The sequence below is a fragment of the Leptonychotes weddellii genome, chromosome 6 (genome assembly GCF_054177405.1).
Source record: "Leptonychotes weddellii isolate Sample4059 chromosome 6, ASM5417740v2, whole genome shotgun sequence".
Classification (NCBI taxonomy): domain Eukaryota; kingdom Metazoa; phylum Chordata; class Mammalia; order Carnivora; family Phocidae; genus Leptonychotes; species Leptonychotes weddellii.
The window spans coordinates 29,192,833-29,208,710 of record NC_138374.1 but is presented as its reverse complement, the minus strand read 5'-3'; the positions used below and the strand labels follow the sequence as shown (position 1 = coordinate 29,208,710).

The window sequence follows — 15,878 nt, the reverse complement described above, 5'->3', positions numbered from 1 at the left end:
ATGAGCCCGAGGGTCTGTTATATCTCGGTTCCTTGAGTACCTCTCTCACTGAGACCGACCACAGCAAGCAGAGGCTGAAAAAATAAAGAGCAAAGAGGAAGAAAACAAAAGCTGCCAATTATGGAAGATAGAAAGGGTAAGAGCAAATTGATTTGATCTAAATTCTTAAGAACAACAAAAACAAAAACAAAAAAAAAAAAAGAGGAAAAAAAAAAAAGCCAAAAAACAAAACTCCCGAAAAGCCCAGACCAAAAGCAAGTACTTGAAAGAGCAAGAGGGATAAATCCCCAAATGAACTTTCCCACCCTCTCCTTCTGAGAGGAGGCAGAGAAAGAACCTTGGGAAACTTTTTAGGAAGCAAAGCCGGGGGGTTTTAGTCAAGGGTGGCTCTTGAGCAAGCTGGAGGGGCTCATGCATATTCATAATCAATTTGCATTCGGATCTGGTGTTTTAGCGGCAAATGACTTCTTCCGTCCCTTTGCAGTTTAAGAAGTAGCTGCCTCATTTATAGTCCAGAGTCATCTTGCTTCGGGTCTGTACCTCAGTGAGTTTGCTTGAAGATGCTGGGCTCTGTGTAGGAGATTTGTTTTGTTCTCGAATTTCCTGCATGCTTTCCTGTTGTGAAATTAGCAAAGGCTTCTCGGCCAGGAGTTAGATAGAGAAGTTAATGTGGCAAGAGGCTGTCATAACAGGACCCCGGAGTATGTCCTGCGAAAGACTTAATGTTTCTTGGATTGTGTGACTGTGTATGGGTGGGCGCGGTGGGGGGAGTGAAGGGTTGGAGGGATGAACAGTTTTATCTTGAAAAAGCAAGGCATATCTGAGTGACTATATTTAGATTTTGTCTAAAAACTGTAAGAGCAGCCTGGTTTTTACAGATGGTGTGCAGTCTCTGTCTTTTACCTCTTTTGGGCATTTTCTGCCACTGCGGAGAGCCAGCTGCTTGCCAGCCCATGCGAGCCAGGAAGAGTCTCCACAGCAGTGTGGCTGTGTAGGGTTGTAAACCTTCTTCATCATCTCCAATTTCTGATATCCCCACACGTTTTTATCACATAGAATGCAGAGCAATGGGATGAGTAGCCAACAGATTCTTAATAATGATAGCAGTTGTAGCTGTTAATGTTTACTAAGTCTCTACTCTGTGCCGGGAGCTGTTCTAAGCACGTTATCCATATTATTTATTCCTCGCATCGACTTAAGAGGTGAGTGCTATCATTATCATTCCCATTTTCCAGGTGGTGGAGTTGATATAATGAGCGACTGGCTTGCCTTGGGATCACACGAAGGTGGTTGGACACAGGGTCTGTGGGCCTTTCTTTCTGTATGCTGCCACACTGTTACTCCACCTGAAGGCTCTGGCTACTGCTCTGACACGGTTGATTCTGGGTTTCAAAGCCTTGAAGCTACTGGGGAAATGATACTTACTGAAATCTCAAGTCTGAGAAGGAATTTGTGCTTTGCTGTCGGATCATGTTCATTTTTCTCATTTGGTGCTCATGGCCATTTTCTACGGTAGAGCCCAGCTATTGTTATTTTTACCCTTTTACAAAAGTAAGAGACTTTGGCTAGGAGGGGTTCGGTGACAGTAATCATGCAGACCAGAAATCCCCTGCCTCTGGTTTCTCTTCTAACCTGCAGAGTAAGCCCAGTCATCTCTGAACTTCTGTCCCCACCCCCAGCCACTTTCATTTCCCCAAGTGACCTTGCTCCTTTCCTTCCCCTCAGACTGTTGCATGGCACTTGCCTCTGCCCTGAAGGCCTGTCTGGCCTTCTTCCCCTTCAATCTGGAGCCATGCTGCCTAGGTTTGAATCCCAGCTCCACTATCTACTAACTGTGTGCCTCAGTTTCTTCATCTGTAAAATGAAGAGAATAATAATATCTACTTCATAGGGTTATTATAAGGACTAAATGAGGGATTCATGCAAAATTCTCAGAACAGGATCTGATGCATAGTGTATGTGCTCAATAAATGTTAGCTGTTGCCATCATTCCTTCAGGCTTCATCTTGGTTGTTAATCCCTGCGTTAAGCTTTCTCCAACCCTTTGAGCCTTAGATTAGCTCCTGTCTTGGATGTTTCTACAACACCTCACTGTTCACTCCTAAACTGCTGCTCATCACACTCATCCACATTCCTGTCGTCTGAATTGCTTCCCCCTTACCCTGACTATAATTTCTTTATCCACCTTTGGATCGGCAGTGTCTAGTGCAACAAATACTTAATAAACTAAGTATTATTATTTTAGTTGATGTTTATCCAAGAATCAGGAGGCTGGTTTAAAAGGGGACCTGTGACTTCTCTGGTTATTGTGGTGCATGGCACCATGAGCAGCGGAGTCTCCCACGACACCCTGTATGAGGTGGTGCGGGAAGTCCTGCACAGGAACCAGTGCAGGTGCTGGAAGATTTTGGATACAGTGGAGCTGCAGATCATCTTGAAGAACTATGACTCTTTGAAGGACAAACACTTCTCAGGCACCGTCTGGCTTAAGTCTCCTCCCCGCCCAAGTTCTCCATATGTGTTTTGGGGGACCGGCAGCACTGTGATGAGGCCAAGGCTGTGGATATTCCCCACGTGGACATTAAGGTGCTGAAGAAACTCAACAAAAATAAAAAATTAATCAAGAAGCTAGCTAAGAAGTATGATGCCTTTTTGGCTTCAGAATTTCTGATCAAGAAGATCTCACAAATCCTGGAAATCCTGAATAAGGCTGGCATGTTCTCTTCCTTGCTGACCCACAAGGAGAACATGGTGGCCAAAGTGGATGAAGTGAAGTCCACAATCAAATTCCAGATGAAGAAGGTGCTGTGCCTGGCAGTGGCCATTGGCCTGTGAAGATAACACATGATGAGCTTGTGTACAACGTCTACTTGGCTGTCAATTTCCTGGTGTCATTGCTCAAGAAGAATTGGCAGAGTGTCCAGGCTTTATACATCAAGGGCACCATTGGCAATTCCCAGCATCTGTACTAAGGCACAATTTAATAAATCCTAGTGCTACAAAAACAAACAAATGAGAACTAAAAGGGGACCTATGAATATGTAATAGAGTTCCCACTGGTACATACTGTTCTTTTTTTTTTTTTTTTTTTAAGATTTTTATTTATTTATTTATTTGAGACAGAGAGAATGAGAGACAGAGAGCATGAGAGGGAGGAGGGTTAGAGGGAGAAGCAGACTCCCTGCCGAGCAGGGAGCCCGATGCGGGACTCGATCCCGGGACTCCAGGATCATGACCTGAGCCGAAGGCAGTCGCTTAACCAACTGAGCCACCCAGGCGCCCTACATATTGTTCTTTTATGCACTCTAGTAAGACATCCCTCTAAGTGAATACACTGAGAAACGAGATGCATCCCTTCTAGGTGGATGAGCTTCAGAGCTGATGTGGTACCCATGCCAGAGTACCCAGTTCAGCCAGTCCAGCTCTGGCAGAACTTCAGCCCCCAGTCCCCATTCAGCCAGGGGCCAAACTGGAGATTTCAGATGCCTCCTAGTACAACCTTGCTATCTCTGAACAGAACATCTGGTTCCAGAAATAGTGCCTCCCCAACCCCATTAAATGGCAACCTTATAGTCTGAGACAATGTACTCTGGTAATAGAAGAAAAACATACACTGCAGAGGTTGGCCCTGGGTAAAATCATAAAGTACATTAAATTTGTTTCCAGCACCCTCCCTTTCCTCTTCCTGGCATACCTTCAAAGCAATTTGACAAATATTATTTTGTGTCTACCATTATGTCCCTATGCCAGATGTGTGGGGTATAAACAGTTTGCTCACTGTCTAGTGAGGAAGACAGATTTATGTACAACCAACTCTAATCGAAACCAGACTCTCTGAAATGCTAGTAATAACAGCTAACATTGATTATTATGTGCCAGGCATTGTCTCATATAATCTTTACAACAAAGCTGTGATACAGGTTTCTGCTTCTTATAGCTGTGGAGAGAATGACTTGGCCAATGTCACAGAGCTAGTATAGGAAGAGGGAGAATTTATTTTATTTATTCAAGTGTCATTAACATATAGTGTTATATTAGTTTCAGGTGTACAATATAATGATTCAACAATTCTGTTTTTTTAAAAGATTTTATTTATTCATTTTTAGGGGAGAGGGGCAGAAGGGGAGGGAGAGGGACAAGCAGACTCTGTGCTAAGTGCAGAGCCTGACATGGGGTTCGATCTCATGACCCTGAGATTGTGACCTGAGCCAAAATCAAGAGTCAGATGCTTAACAGACTAAGCCACCCAGGTGCCCCAACAATTCAACAATTCTGTACATTACTTAGTGCTCATCATAAGTATATTCTTAATCCCCTTCACCTATTTCACCCATCCTCCCACCCACCACCCCTGTGGCAATTACAATTGTCTCTTTTTCTTTGTTTCTTTGTTTTATTCCTTAAATTCCACATGAGTGAAATCATACGGTGTTTGTCTTTCTCTGACTGACTTATTTCATAGCGTTATACTCTCTGGATCCATCTATGTTGTTACAAACAGCAAGATCTTATTCTTTATTATTTTTTTATGGTTGAGTAGTATTCCATTGAATATATATACCACCTCTTCTTTATTTATTTTATTTTTTTAAGTAAGCTCCACACCCAGTGCGGGACTTGAACTCACAGCTCTGAGATCAAGAGTTGCATGCTTCACCAACTGAGCCAGCCAGGTGCCCCTACCACCTCTTCTTTATCCATTCATCTATCAGTGGATGCTTGGGTTGCTTCCGTGTCTTGGCTTCTGTAAATAATGCTACAGTAAATTTAAGGGGGCATATACTTTTTAAATTAGTTTTTTTGTTTCCTTTGGGTAAATATTCAGTAGTGGAATTATTAGGTCATATGGTAGTGTTTTTATTTTTTGAGGAAGCTCCATCCTGTTTTCTACAGTGGCTGTACCAGCTTGCATTCCCACTAACAGTGCATGAGGATTTCTTTTTCTCTACATCATCCCTAACACTTATTATTTCTTATGTTTTTGGTTTTAGCTAATCTGACAGGTGTGAGGTGGTATCTCATTGTGGTTGTGATTTGCATTTTCCCAATGATGAGTGATTTTGAGCATCTTTTCATGTGTCAATTGGCCGTCTGTATGTCTTCTTTGAAAAAATGCCTATTCATGTCCTCTGTCCATTTTTTAATTGGATTATTTAGGTTTTTTGATGTATAAATTCTTTATATATTTTGGATATTAACCACTTGTCAGATGTGTCATTTGCAAATATCTTCTCCCATTCAGTAGGTTGTCTTTTTGTTTTCTTGATGTGTGGAAAAGCTTTTGATTTTGGTATAGTATCAATAGTTTAATATTGCTTTTGTTTCCTTTGCCAGAGGAGACATATCTAGAAAACTATTTCTAAGGCTGATGTCAAAGAAATTACTGCTTGTGTTTTCTTTTAGGAATTTTATGGGTTCAAGTATCACATGTAGGTCTTCAATGTATTTTGGGTTTATTTTTGTGTATGGTGTAAGAAAGTAGTCTAGTTTCATTCTTTTGCATGTGGCTGTCCAGTTTTCCCAATATCATTTGTTGAAGAGACCATCTTTTTTCCTTTGGATATTCTTGCCTCCTTTGTCATAGATCAATTGACCATAAAAGTGTGGGTTTGTTTCTGGGCTCTCTGTTCTACTCTGTTGATCTATGTATCTATTTTTTTTTTTTAAGATTTTATTCATTTATTTGAGAGAGAGAGAGTGAGAGAGAGCACATGAGAGGGGTTAAGGTCAGAGGGAGAAGCAGACTCCCCGCCGAGCAGGGAGCCCGATGCGGGACTCGATCCCGGGACTCCAGGATCATGACCTGAGCCGAAGGCAGACGCTTAACGACTGAGCCACCCAGGTGCCCCACTCCTACAGTACCTTACAGCAGTGCAGTAAAGTGCCTTTTGGCTAAACTGCTTTTTTTTTTTTTTTTAAAGATTTTATTTATTTATTTGAGACAGAATGAGAGAGAGAGAGAGAGCACATGAGAGGGGGGAGGGTCAGAGGGAGAAGCAGACTCCCTGCTGAGCAGGGAGCCTGACACAGGACTCGATCCCGGGACTCCAGGATCACGACCTGAGCCCAAGGCAGTCGCTTAACCAACTGAGCCACCCAGGCGCCCGATCTATGTATCTATTTTTGTGCCAGTACAACACTGCTTATAGTAGCACAGCTTTGTAGTATATCTTGAAATTTAAGATTGTGATACCTCAGTTTTATTTTTCTTTTTCAAGATTGCTTTGGGTATTTGGGGTCTTTTATGGTTTCATACAGATTTTAGGATTGTTTGTTATAGTTCTGTGAAAAATACTTTTGGTGACTGCATTAAATTTGTAAATCTGGGTAGTATGGATGTTTTAACAATATTGGTTCTCCCAATCCATGAGTATGGGATATCTTTCCATTTGTTTGTGTCATCTTCAATTTCTTCCATCAGTATTTTACAGTTTTCAGAGTACAGGTTTTTTTGCCTCCTTGGTTAAGTTTATTCCTAGGTATCTTATTCTTTTTGGTGCAATTGTAAATGGGATTGTTTTCTTAATTTCTCTTTAAGCTATTTGATTATTAGTGTATAAAAATGCAACAGATATCTGTATATTAATTTTGTATCCTGCAACTAAACTGAATTCATTCATCAATTTTAGAAGTTTTTTGGTAGAGTCTTTAGGGTTTTCTATATATAGTATGATGTCATCTGCAAATAGTGACAGTTTTTCTTCTTCTTTACCAATTTGGATGCCTTTTATTTCTATTTCTTGTCTGAATGCTGTGGCCAGGACTTCCAGTACTATGTTGAATAAAAGTGATAAGAGTGGACATTTTTGTCTTGTTCCTGATCTTAGAGGAAAAGCTTTCAGTTTTCCACCATTATGATGTTAGCTGTGCTTTATTTTATATATGGCCTTTGTTATGTTGAGGTATGTTTTCTCTAAACCTACTTTGTTGTGTTTTTATCATGAATGGATTTTGTACTTTGTCAAATGCTTTTTCTGCATCCATTGAGATGATCATATGATTTCTATCCTTTCTTTTGTTAATGTCATGTTTATCGATTTGCAAATATTGAACCACTCTTGCATCCCTAAGATAAATTTTGCTTGATTGTGGTGAATGATTTTTTAAATGTGTTGTTGGACTTGGTTTGCTAATATTTGTTGAAGACTTTGCATCTATGTTCATCAGAGATATTGGCTTGTGGTTCTCTTTTTTTTTTTAAAGATTTTATTTATTTACTAATGAGAGACAGAGAGAGAGAGAGAGGCAGAGGGAGAGGGAGAAGCAGGCTTCCCTTGGAGCAGGGAGCCCGATGCGGGACTCGATTCCAGGACCCTGGGATCATGACCCGAGCCGAAGGCAGACGCTTAACCATCTGAGCCACCCAGGCACCCTGTGGTTCTCTTTTTTTGTAGTATCTTTATCTGGTTTTGGTATTAGGGTAATACTGGCCTCATAGAATGCATTTGGAATCTTTCCTTCAGCAGAGGGGGAATCTAGACCCACATATTTATGCTGCAAAGCCTGGATTCCTAATGGATAAATTCTCTTACCTCCCTAAGAGCTGTAATAGAAGTCTAAATAAAATACCATGAGAAACAGAATAGGGAGTGATGATTTCTGGGAAAACTTCTCAAAGGATGGGAACTTCATTTGGACCTAGAAAGATGAGTAGTCTGGTGTGCACAACAATCTCCTTTCAAGTCCGAGCAGTGCTTAAAGACCTTTTCTCTCTCTTTTACCCAAACTACAGCCTATATTTAAGAGTAAAAAGCTCTTTTACCTTTTTTAAGTTCCAAGCAGGGAACCTATTTTCATGTCCATCCTGGAGATTTGAAGGCAGAAGTCCAAAGTGTGGTCTTGAATGTGAGGTTGGGATTACTTGTAATGTAATCGAATAAACCTTTGCAAAGTAATCAGCTGCATATTAAATGATTTTCTTAATCATGATTGTCTTCCATGGTCATTAGGCACATGTGATAAAGAGGTTTTACAAATGATCGTGATTGGTCCTACTTTTACTTGGCCATACCACATTTTAAGAGCATTTTCTTCTTTGTGTTGTCTTATTGGTTGCCTCTGCACTTTAAAACAGTGATTGTGCCTAGGAGCATTAGCATTTAATTCCACCTGCCATGAGGTTGAGCAGTAGTGCTGAGCTTAAGCCTATGCAGAGTGAAGGTGGGGCCTGGGGAAAATCATACAGTCTGTTCTTTGTGAGTCATTGGAGGGAGGCTGGAATTGAGGGAAGCTCCTGTGGTAAAGAATCATCAAACCTCTTGATGGTTTGATGGAAGTACAGAAGAGCAGAGGCACTAGCTCTATCTTGGTGAATGAGTATGTGTGTGTTCTAAGGCAGTATTTCTCATACTCTAACGTAATGTGCTACATTGGGGATCTTGTTAAAATGCACATTCTGATCCAGTAGCCCTGGGGTGGGGCTTGAGATCCTGCATTTCTAACAAGCTCCCAGGTGATGGTAATGGTGTCCTCCATAGACCACACTTCAGCTAGCTGTATCATAAGATCACTGCATGCCTTAGTCTCAGGGCTTATTTTGGTACCAATGACCAACCCCTTCCTCCCCCAGTGCCACCTCACCCCCACCAAGCTGCCACTTTGTGTCCCTGCTATATGTCATTGCAGGATCATGGGAAATCGAATTCACTCATTCATTCATTCATTCATTCGTTCAGTATATGTCCTGTAACAGGAAGTTGAGGCCTCCAATTTGCCATAAAAGAAAGAAGTCTGAATCTTTATTGCACACAAACTATTATTATACAAAAAGGCCCTGTGTTGGAGTTCCTAAACATCTTCCACCTTTTCGCCATAGATCCAAGTTTCCCTAAGCTGCTTTCATTCCTTGCCTTCAACCTGAGAAGTATCGGAGCAGAACATTTGGCTGTCTTTAGAACCCTTTGCCGGGTGTTTGGAGTGCCAGGGACCTGGGGTAGGACTCAGGGCTCTGAGACTGGGAACAGCATGCCTGGGCATGGTCTCCACTCTATAGAAGTGAGGTAGGAATGATTCCAGGTGCAAAGGGAGGAAGTGGGTGCAGAGAGGACTAATGGAATTCCTTTAGTTTGAAAAATTTAGGGAATATGAGGAAAAAGGAATCTGGTGGAGAAAAGAAGGCAGAGAGTTTGTGTAACATGCTTCCATGTTGCCAAGTTACTTTCCCTAAGGGTAGACCCTTCCTGCTCCTGCAAGCAGTTCCTGTTAAGCATTCCTGACAGCTTCCATGTTTTTTTTTTTTTAAATAATCTTATCTACTTTTATGTTGTTTTAATTTGTATTTCTTTAATTACCAGTAAATTCAACATTTTTTACATAATATATGCTTCTTATTTTGTATACTATTTCTATCCTTTGCCCATTTATTACTTATTTGGATTTTATGTTTTCAAATTAATTTATGTGAGTTCTTCATCAAATAAAGATACTCAAGTTTTTCTGCCATATCCACAGCAGTTTTTCTGAATCTTCCCTTAGTGTCTTTTATACAAAGACTTATAGCTATAAATAGATCCAATATACTTTTATCTGTGGTGCTGTGGTTTGGTTTTCAAAGTAGTTTAATATTGTGGTTTTATTGTCTCTTTAATGCAGGATAATATATACTTTTTAAGTTCCAAGTGATTTTTTTTTTGTTTAAACCATTAATTTTAATTGATCTTTCATTTTATTTCACAATGGTTAGAGAATATGGCTTTATAATCTCTGAGATTTCTTGTGCTTAAGCATGTAGTGAAGTTTTATAAATCTATGAATACTTATAAAGAAGATATATTCTGTTTTTAAGATATAAAAATGAGTATTTACAAGTCTATCCAGCTGTTTCAATCATATGACAATCTCTCCCCAACTATAATTTTCTGCTATGTGAAATTATAGTCTATATCCATTATTTTCAGTTCAAGGGGGAAAAAATGTGATGTGTCATTTTTATTGTAGCTTATTAGAAAAGTGGGGGCTGGATGGAAAGTTGGGAATACGGAAGGAAGGTAAAGTAGATGCAGAGAAGGAGTAATGCAGTGTTGGGAAAGAGAAAGAAGGTGAGAGGAAGTTCTCAGATGGCTTCTGAGGCAGCTGAGCCTTGTGTGGAGACCTAACTTTAGGAAGTACAGAATGGGTGTGAGAATTACCAAGCCTTTCCCTTCCAACTAACCATGGCAGGCCCCAGGAGGCCGGAACCAGGCCCTGGGTCTGGTTGGCAGGATTTAAGAGGTGGGGTCAGAATCGCTGAACCATAAATTGAAACAGTATTGCTTAAGTGGATAAAGACTCAGACACATACACAATAAGACATCTGAAGCAATGTGACATCAGCAAAATAATTTTTTTAGGCTTTATGCTGAAAAGGCAGGGTAGGGAGTACCTGAACCACCCTGGTTCCCAGTGAACAGGGTTAGTTAACAGAAATTAATAGTGCAGTACTCACATTTTCTAATTTAAGCTATGTAAAAACGTTGTTGATACCATCTTTTGCTTAATGTCTTCTTTTTATTGCTTTATTTTGGTGAACTTAGAAAGATTTCTTTCATAGAAATAGAGCTTTTTCATAGATTTACTTTCTTTTTCTTCTTTTTTGGTCAATATAGTAACTAAGGTAGGCTGCAAAGATTACAGCTCCTAATCCCTAGAATTCATGTATGTTATCTTATATTGAAAAAAAGTCTTTGCAGATGTGATTACATTAAGGATCTTGAACTGGGGGGGGGGGCGCGCCTGGGTGGCTCAGTCTGTTAAGCATCTGTCTTCGGCTCAGGTCATGATCCCAGGGTTCTGGGATCGAATCCTGCATCGGGCTTCCTGCTCAGCAGGAAGTCTGCTTCTCCCTCTGCCCCTCCACCTGCTTGTACTCTCTCTCTCTCACAAAAATAAATAAATAAAATATTTTTTTAAAAAAGGATCTTGGGGTGCCTGGGTGGCTCAGTTGTTAAGCGTCTGCCTTCGGCTCAGGTCATGATCCCAGGGTCCTGGGATCGAGCCCTACATCGGGCTCCCTGCTCAGGGGGGAGCCTGCTTCTCCCTCTCCCTCTGCCTCTGCCTGCCGCTCTGCCTACTTGTGCTCTCTCTCTCTGTATCAAATAAATAAATAAAATCTTTAAAAAAAAAAAAGGATCTTGAATTGGGGAGATTATCCTGGATTATCCAGATGGGCCCTAAATGCAATCACAAATGTCCTTGTAAGAGGGAGGGAGTGGGAGATTTGACGTAGAAGGCAATGTAACCACTGAAGCAAGATGCTACTCTGCTGGCTTTGAATATGGGGGAGGGGGCCACAAGCCAAGGAATGCATGGAATGTAGTTTGGAAAAAGATGGAAAAGAAAGAGCGGCCCTGCGAACACCTTGATTTCAGCCCAGTGAAACAGAGTTCAGACTTTGGACCTGTAGAACTGTAATAAGAGAGTAAATGTGTATTTTGCTTTAAGCCACCAAGTTTGTGGTAACTTGTTATGGCAGCCAAAGGAAACTAATGCATTAACTTTTTAATAAATGGAAGTGGTGGTGGCTTTAGTTAGTTTATCTACAGGTTTAGTGTGTATTGGGCCACCTCCTGCTCTTACAGATGTTAACTCAGTTCTCAAATAAGTGTTTGAAATTGGTACTGTTTACTGTCCCTATCTTACAAATAAGAAACTCAAGAATGAGTAGTTAAGTCACTTACCTAAAGTCTCTCCATTAGTAAGTGTTGAAGTTGAGATTTGAGCCCATAGTTGTTGATCTTATTATTATTTTGAGATATAATTCACATACTACATAATTCACCCATTTAAAATCTACTTTTCAGTGGTTTTTTTAGTATATTCACAGAATGGTGCAGTCATCACCTTAATCAATTTTAGAACATTTTATCACCCCAAAAAGAAACCCTATATCCATTAGCAGTCACGTCTATTTCCTCTCTATGCACCTTTCTTCTTCACAGCCCTTGGCAAACACCAATCTACTTTCTGCTATAGTTTTGCCTATTCTCAACATTTCATATCACATATTCCACGGTGTGGATAAACTACATTTTATCCATTCATCAGTTGATAGATATTTGGGGTGTTTCTACTTTTTGACATTATGAATAATGCTGCTCTGAGCATTCATGTACAAGTTTTGTGTGGACCTATATTCTTAATTTCTCTTGGATGTATACCTAGAAATGGAATTGCTGGGTCATATGTCTATGCTTAACCATTTGAGGAACTGCCAGACTGCTTCTCAAAGTAGCTGCATCATTTTACATTTCCACCAGCAGTGTATAACCATCCTTACCTAAACCTTTTATAATTGATCTTTGATTATAGTTATCCCATTGAGTGTGAAGTGGTATCTCGTGGCTTAGATTTGCATTTCCTTGATGGCTATTGATTTGAACATCTGTTCGTGTGTTTAATGGCTATTTGTGTATCTTCTTTGGGGAAGAAAACTTTGCCTAATTCAAAGTCATGAAGACTTGCAGTTATGTTTTTTTCAAACAGTTTTGTAGTTTTAGCCCTCACATTTAGGTCTTTGATCCATTTTGAGTAATTTTTGTATGTGCTACGAGGTAGGGGCCTAACTTCATGTGAATATCCAGTTGTCCCAGCACCATTTGTTGGAAAGACTGTTCTTTTCCCCAGTGAATTTTCTTGGCATCCTTGTTGAAAATCAATTGACTATAAATGTGAGGACTCTCAGCTTTATTCTGTCTATCTCTGTGTCAGTTCCACACTGTCTTGATTACTATAACTTCAAAGTAAGTTTTGAAATCAGAAAGTGTGAGTCTTTCAATTCTGTTTCTTTTTCAAGATTGTTTTTACTATTTTGGGTCCCTTGAATTTCCTTATGAATTTTAGGATCAACTCATCAATTTCTGCAAAGAACTCAGCTGGAATTTTCATTTTGTTTTCCATGTATCCTCTTTTAAAATCCAAGTTGAGTCTGTTTTCATGTAGGAATTTAAATATATTAGTTCACATTTATTTTACTTGCCATTCTTGTTTTATTCTCCCTGGTGTTTAATATTTTCTCATATTATGCTTTTTGCTATACAGACTCTGCACTTCCGCTTTGTTTTTATCTATATTTCTACAAAGCTGTGGATAACAGGCATCTTATTTTTATTTTTATCTGTGGCTATCTTAAAAGAAAAATATTCCTGAGCTTAAGTTTATCTTCATATCAAAGTAAAAACAAGAGTAATTTTGACTGTGTCATGAAAGATAAGAATTTAAGAGCTTTTGCTTCCCTGGGTCCTCCTTTCTTATTTTAATTATTTAATCTGATAATATTATTAATTCCAGTATTGAAAACTCTATTAGTCATTTATTTCATACATTTTTCCTTTTTATTTAGATATTAATAATTATACTCATCCCTCCATGAATTTAATTGGTTTCAATATAGTTTTTTTCTCACTATGCCTTTAAATCCCATCCTTGAGTTCTTAATTTTGCTTCCCTTCACAATCTAGTATGCATACCAAAGTAATTTTTTAGAAAGGGCAACTGTGTGGTAGGAGAGTGACAACTTGTCTAAATATAGAAATCTTATCCGCCTCAAGTAATTGGAGATATTCTTCCATTGTCTTGAGATGTTCTGATGCTGAAAAGAAGTTTGAGGACAGCTGTTTTTCAGCCCAAACTTTTTTCTGTTCTCTATTCCTGACATTTATACTTCTTACAATAAGACAACTGAGTATAGACTTCCTTTCATAGATTTTTGCCTAGCATATGGTAAACCCTCTTGATTTCCAAATTCAAGACCTCTTTAGGAGCAAGAAAGATTTCTCTTGTCATAACTCTGATCAGTGTTCCTGCTTTGTTTATCTTTTCCTTCAGGGACGTATTATTTGGATCTCTAATCTCTGAACATCATCTACCTTTCCCTCCTCCCCCCTTCATTTGTTTTTCTTTGTATTCTGAGAATATTTTCCTAAGACTGTGTTCTACATCACTGATTCAATTTTCCTTAATTATCTCCAACATAAACTTTCATTCAGCTGCAATATTTTTGGTTACCATGAAATCTTTTATCTTAGTCTGTTCTCTTCTCATAGCAACATCCTCTTGTATCCAACTAAAAAAATAAACAAAGAGAATTTCTTTCTCTTTCCTGCATCATATCTATTTTAGAGACAAGCTTTTCCTTCATTAGTCTTTCTATTTTACTGCAAAATTTATTTAACCTAAGGCCTTACCCTTAAAAAAAAAAAGAGATTCCTTTTGTATGTGTGTATAAATGAATGTGTGTATTTTTCACTTTATTCTAAAAAGAATTTAAAGAAGTGTTAGGGGAAATTCATCCTAGTCCAATGTTAGAGATGATTGGAATGCATGGTCTACCCTTGGCTCTCCCTCAGATTCCCTTTGGATCCTGGAAGAATGCAGTCACCAAGTGTTAGATCCCCTTCTATGTGTGGGATGACATTTTAATCCTCTAGCCAAAATAACCTCACTCAGATCCAGGGAAGAAGGTGAAAGTCCTGTTGCCATATAGTCATGTTTGAGAGGATAGTCTACAGTTGTCAGAATTCTCCCAATATTGTTGTCCAGAGGCATAAAGACATCCAGGAAGGACCCGTCTCAAGACCCATTTTCTTGCTTTTGTCCCTTCCCCACTGAGAGCAAATTTATGTTGAGCTGGAGAGTGAGCTGAGTAATGCATTTTTATGGAGATCAATTCTAAGGTCTCTTTATACTCATGATAGACACATGGCTGCCAACTCACAGATGCAAAAGCAAACTCAAACAAACAAAACAAAGCAAGACAAAACAACACATCTGGGGCTTCCCAAAGAATTCCCTCCCCCCGCCCCACCTCTCCCATCACACTCTGCTGTTCTTCTCCCATAATGCTCATTTTTTGTTTCCAAGTTAATGGGTGTTGGGAGGGCCAACTAAGGCCTCTGCTTACTTGCCCCTGGTTATGCTGCCATGTCTCAGAAGAGATGATCCTGGCCATTAGTGTCATGTCTTTTTTTAAGATTTTATTTATTTATTTGAGAGAGAGAGAGCACAGGCAGGGGGGGAGTGGGAGAGGGAGAAGCAGGCTTCCCGCTGAGCAGGGAGCACAATGCAGGGCTGGATCCCAGGAACCTGGGATCATGACCTGAGCTGAAGGCAGATGCTTTAACCAACTGAGCCACCCAGGCGTCCCCATTAGTGTCATGTCTTAATTCTAATGCATTGGCATTTCATTTGGGGGAAAAGACCCATTTCTTTAGGGAATAGAGATTTTCACAAGAATGTGGTGAAATGTATTTTCACTTATACTACCATCATGCTCAGTGGCCATAAGACGTGGCTTTGTGAGATCACCCTGACAGCAGTCTAGGGAATGAACCAAGAAGCTGGTGAGCAATGGGGGGAGACTAGTACTGGTTTTCTGCAGTAGTTTAGTAGGTGAGAGATGATGGGGATTTGCACTAAGGCATTGATGGTGCAAGGTGTGGGGGCAGGGGAAGGATAGGAGGAGCTGGATTTAGACAATATTTCTGAGGTAGAGAATGAAGTAGAGGGCTAGGTGGTTTGTTGGGAGAAAAGGAGAGGGAGATATCAAGACTTATCCTAAAGTTTAGATTTGAATAATTGGGTTAATAAATGTTTATAAAGTAAGGCTGGGAAGGGGGTGGGAAGGAGAGTAGATTTGGCAGGGGAAGAGAGAGATAACAAGTTCATCCTGGCACGTGCTAAACATGAGATGTTAATGACATCAAGGCAGACATATTCTGTTGGTTGCTAGAAATTTGGATCTAGAGCTTGGAGAGGTCTGGCTGAAATCCAGAGATAATGAGAGTTGGAGTTGGAGCATGGAATCAGTGGCTGAAAGTATGGGCATGAATAAATCTCCTGGGAAAATGTCGAGAATGAAAACAGAAGAGGATTAAGAATGGGACCTAAGACACACCAATATTAAC

General features: G+C 39.8%; 1 protein-coding gene and 1 pseudogene across 2 annotated transcripts in view; both read left to right on the top strand.

The window, feature by feature from the left end:
* The first annotated feature begins 7 nt into the window (after window positions 1-7).
* Window positions 8-15,878, top strand: part of ENTPD1 (ectonucleoside triphosphate diphosphohydrolase 1) — a 104,399-nt gene continuing 88,528 nt past the window's right edge. The window contains exon 1 of one of the 2 annotated variants that reach the window (XM_081823741.1): window positions 8-136. In XM_081823741.1, coding sequence (XP_081679867.1) covers window positions 121-136 — 16 coding nt within the window. In that variant the 5' untranslated portion in view covers window positions 8-120. Of the gene's footprint in view, window positions 137-892; window positions 1,203-15,878 lie in introns of those variants that run through there. The other variant, XM_081823742.1, reaches the window with a different exon arrangement.
* Window positions 1,210-3,070, top strand: LOC102742391 (large ribosomal subunit protein uL1 pseudogene; annotated as a pseudogene).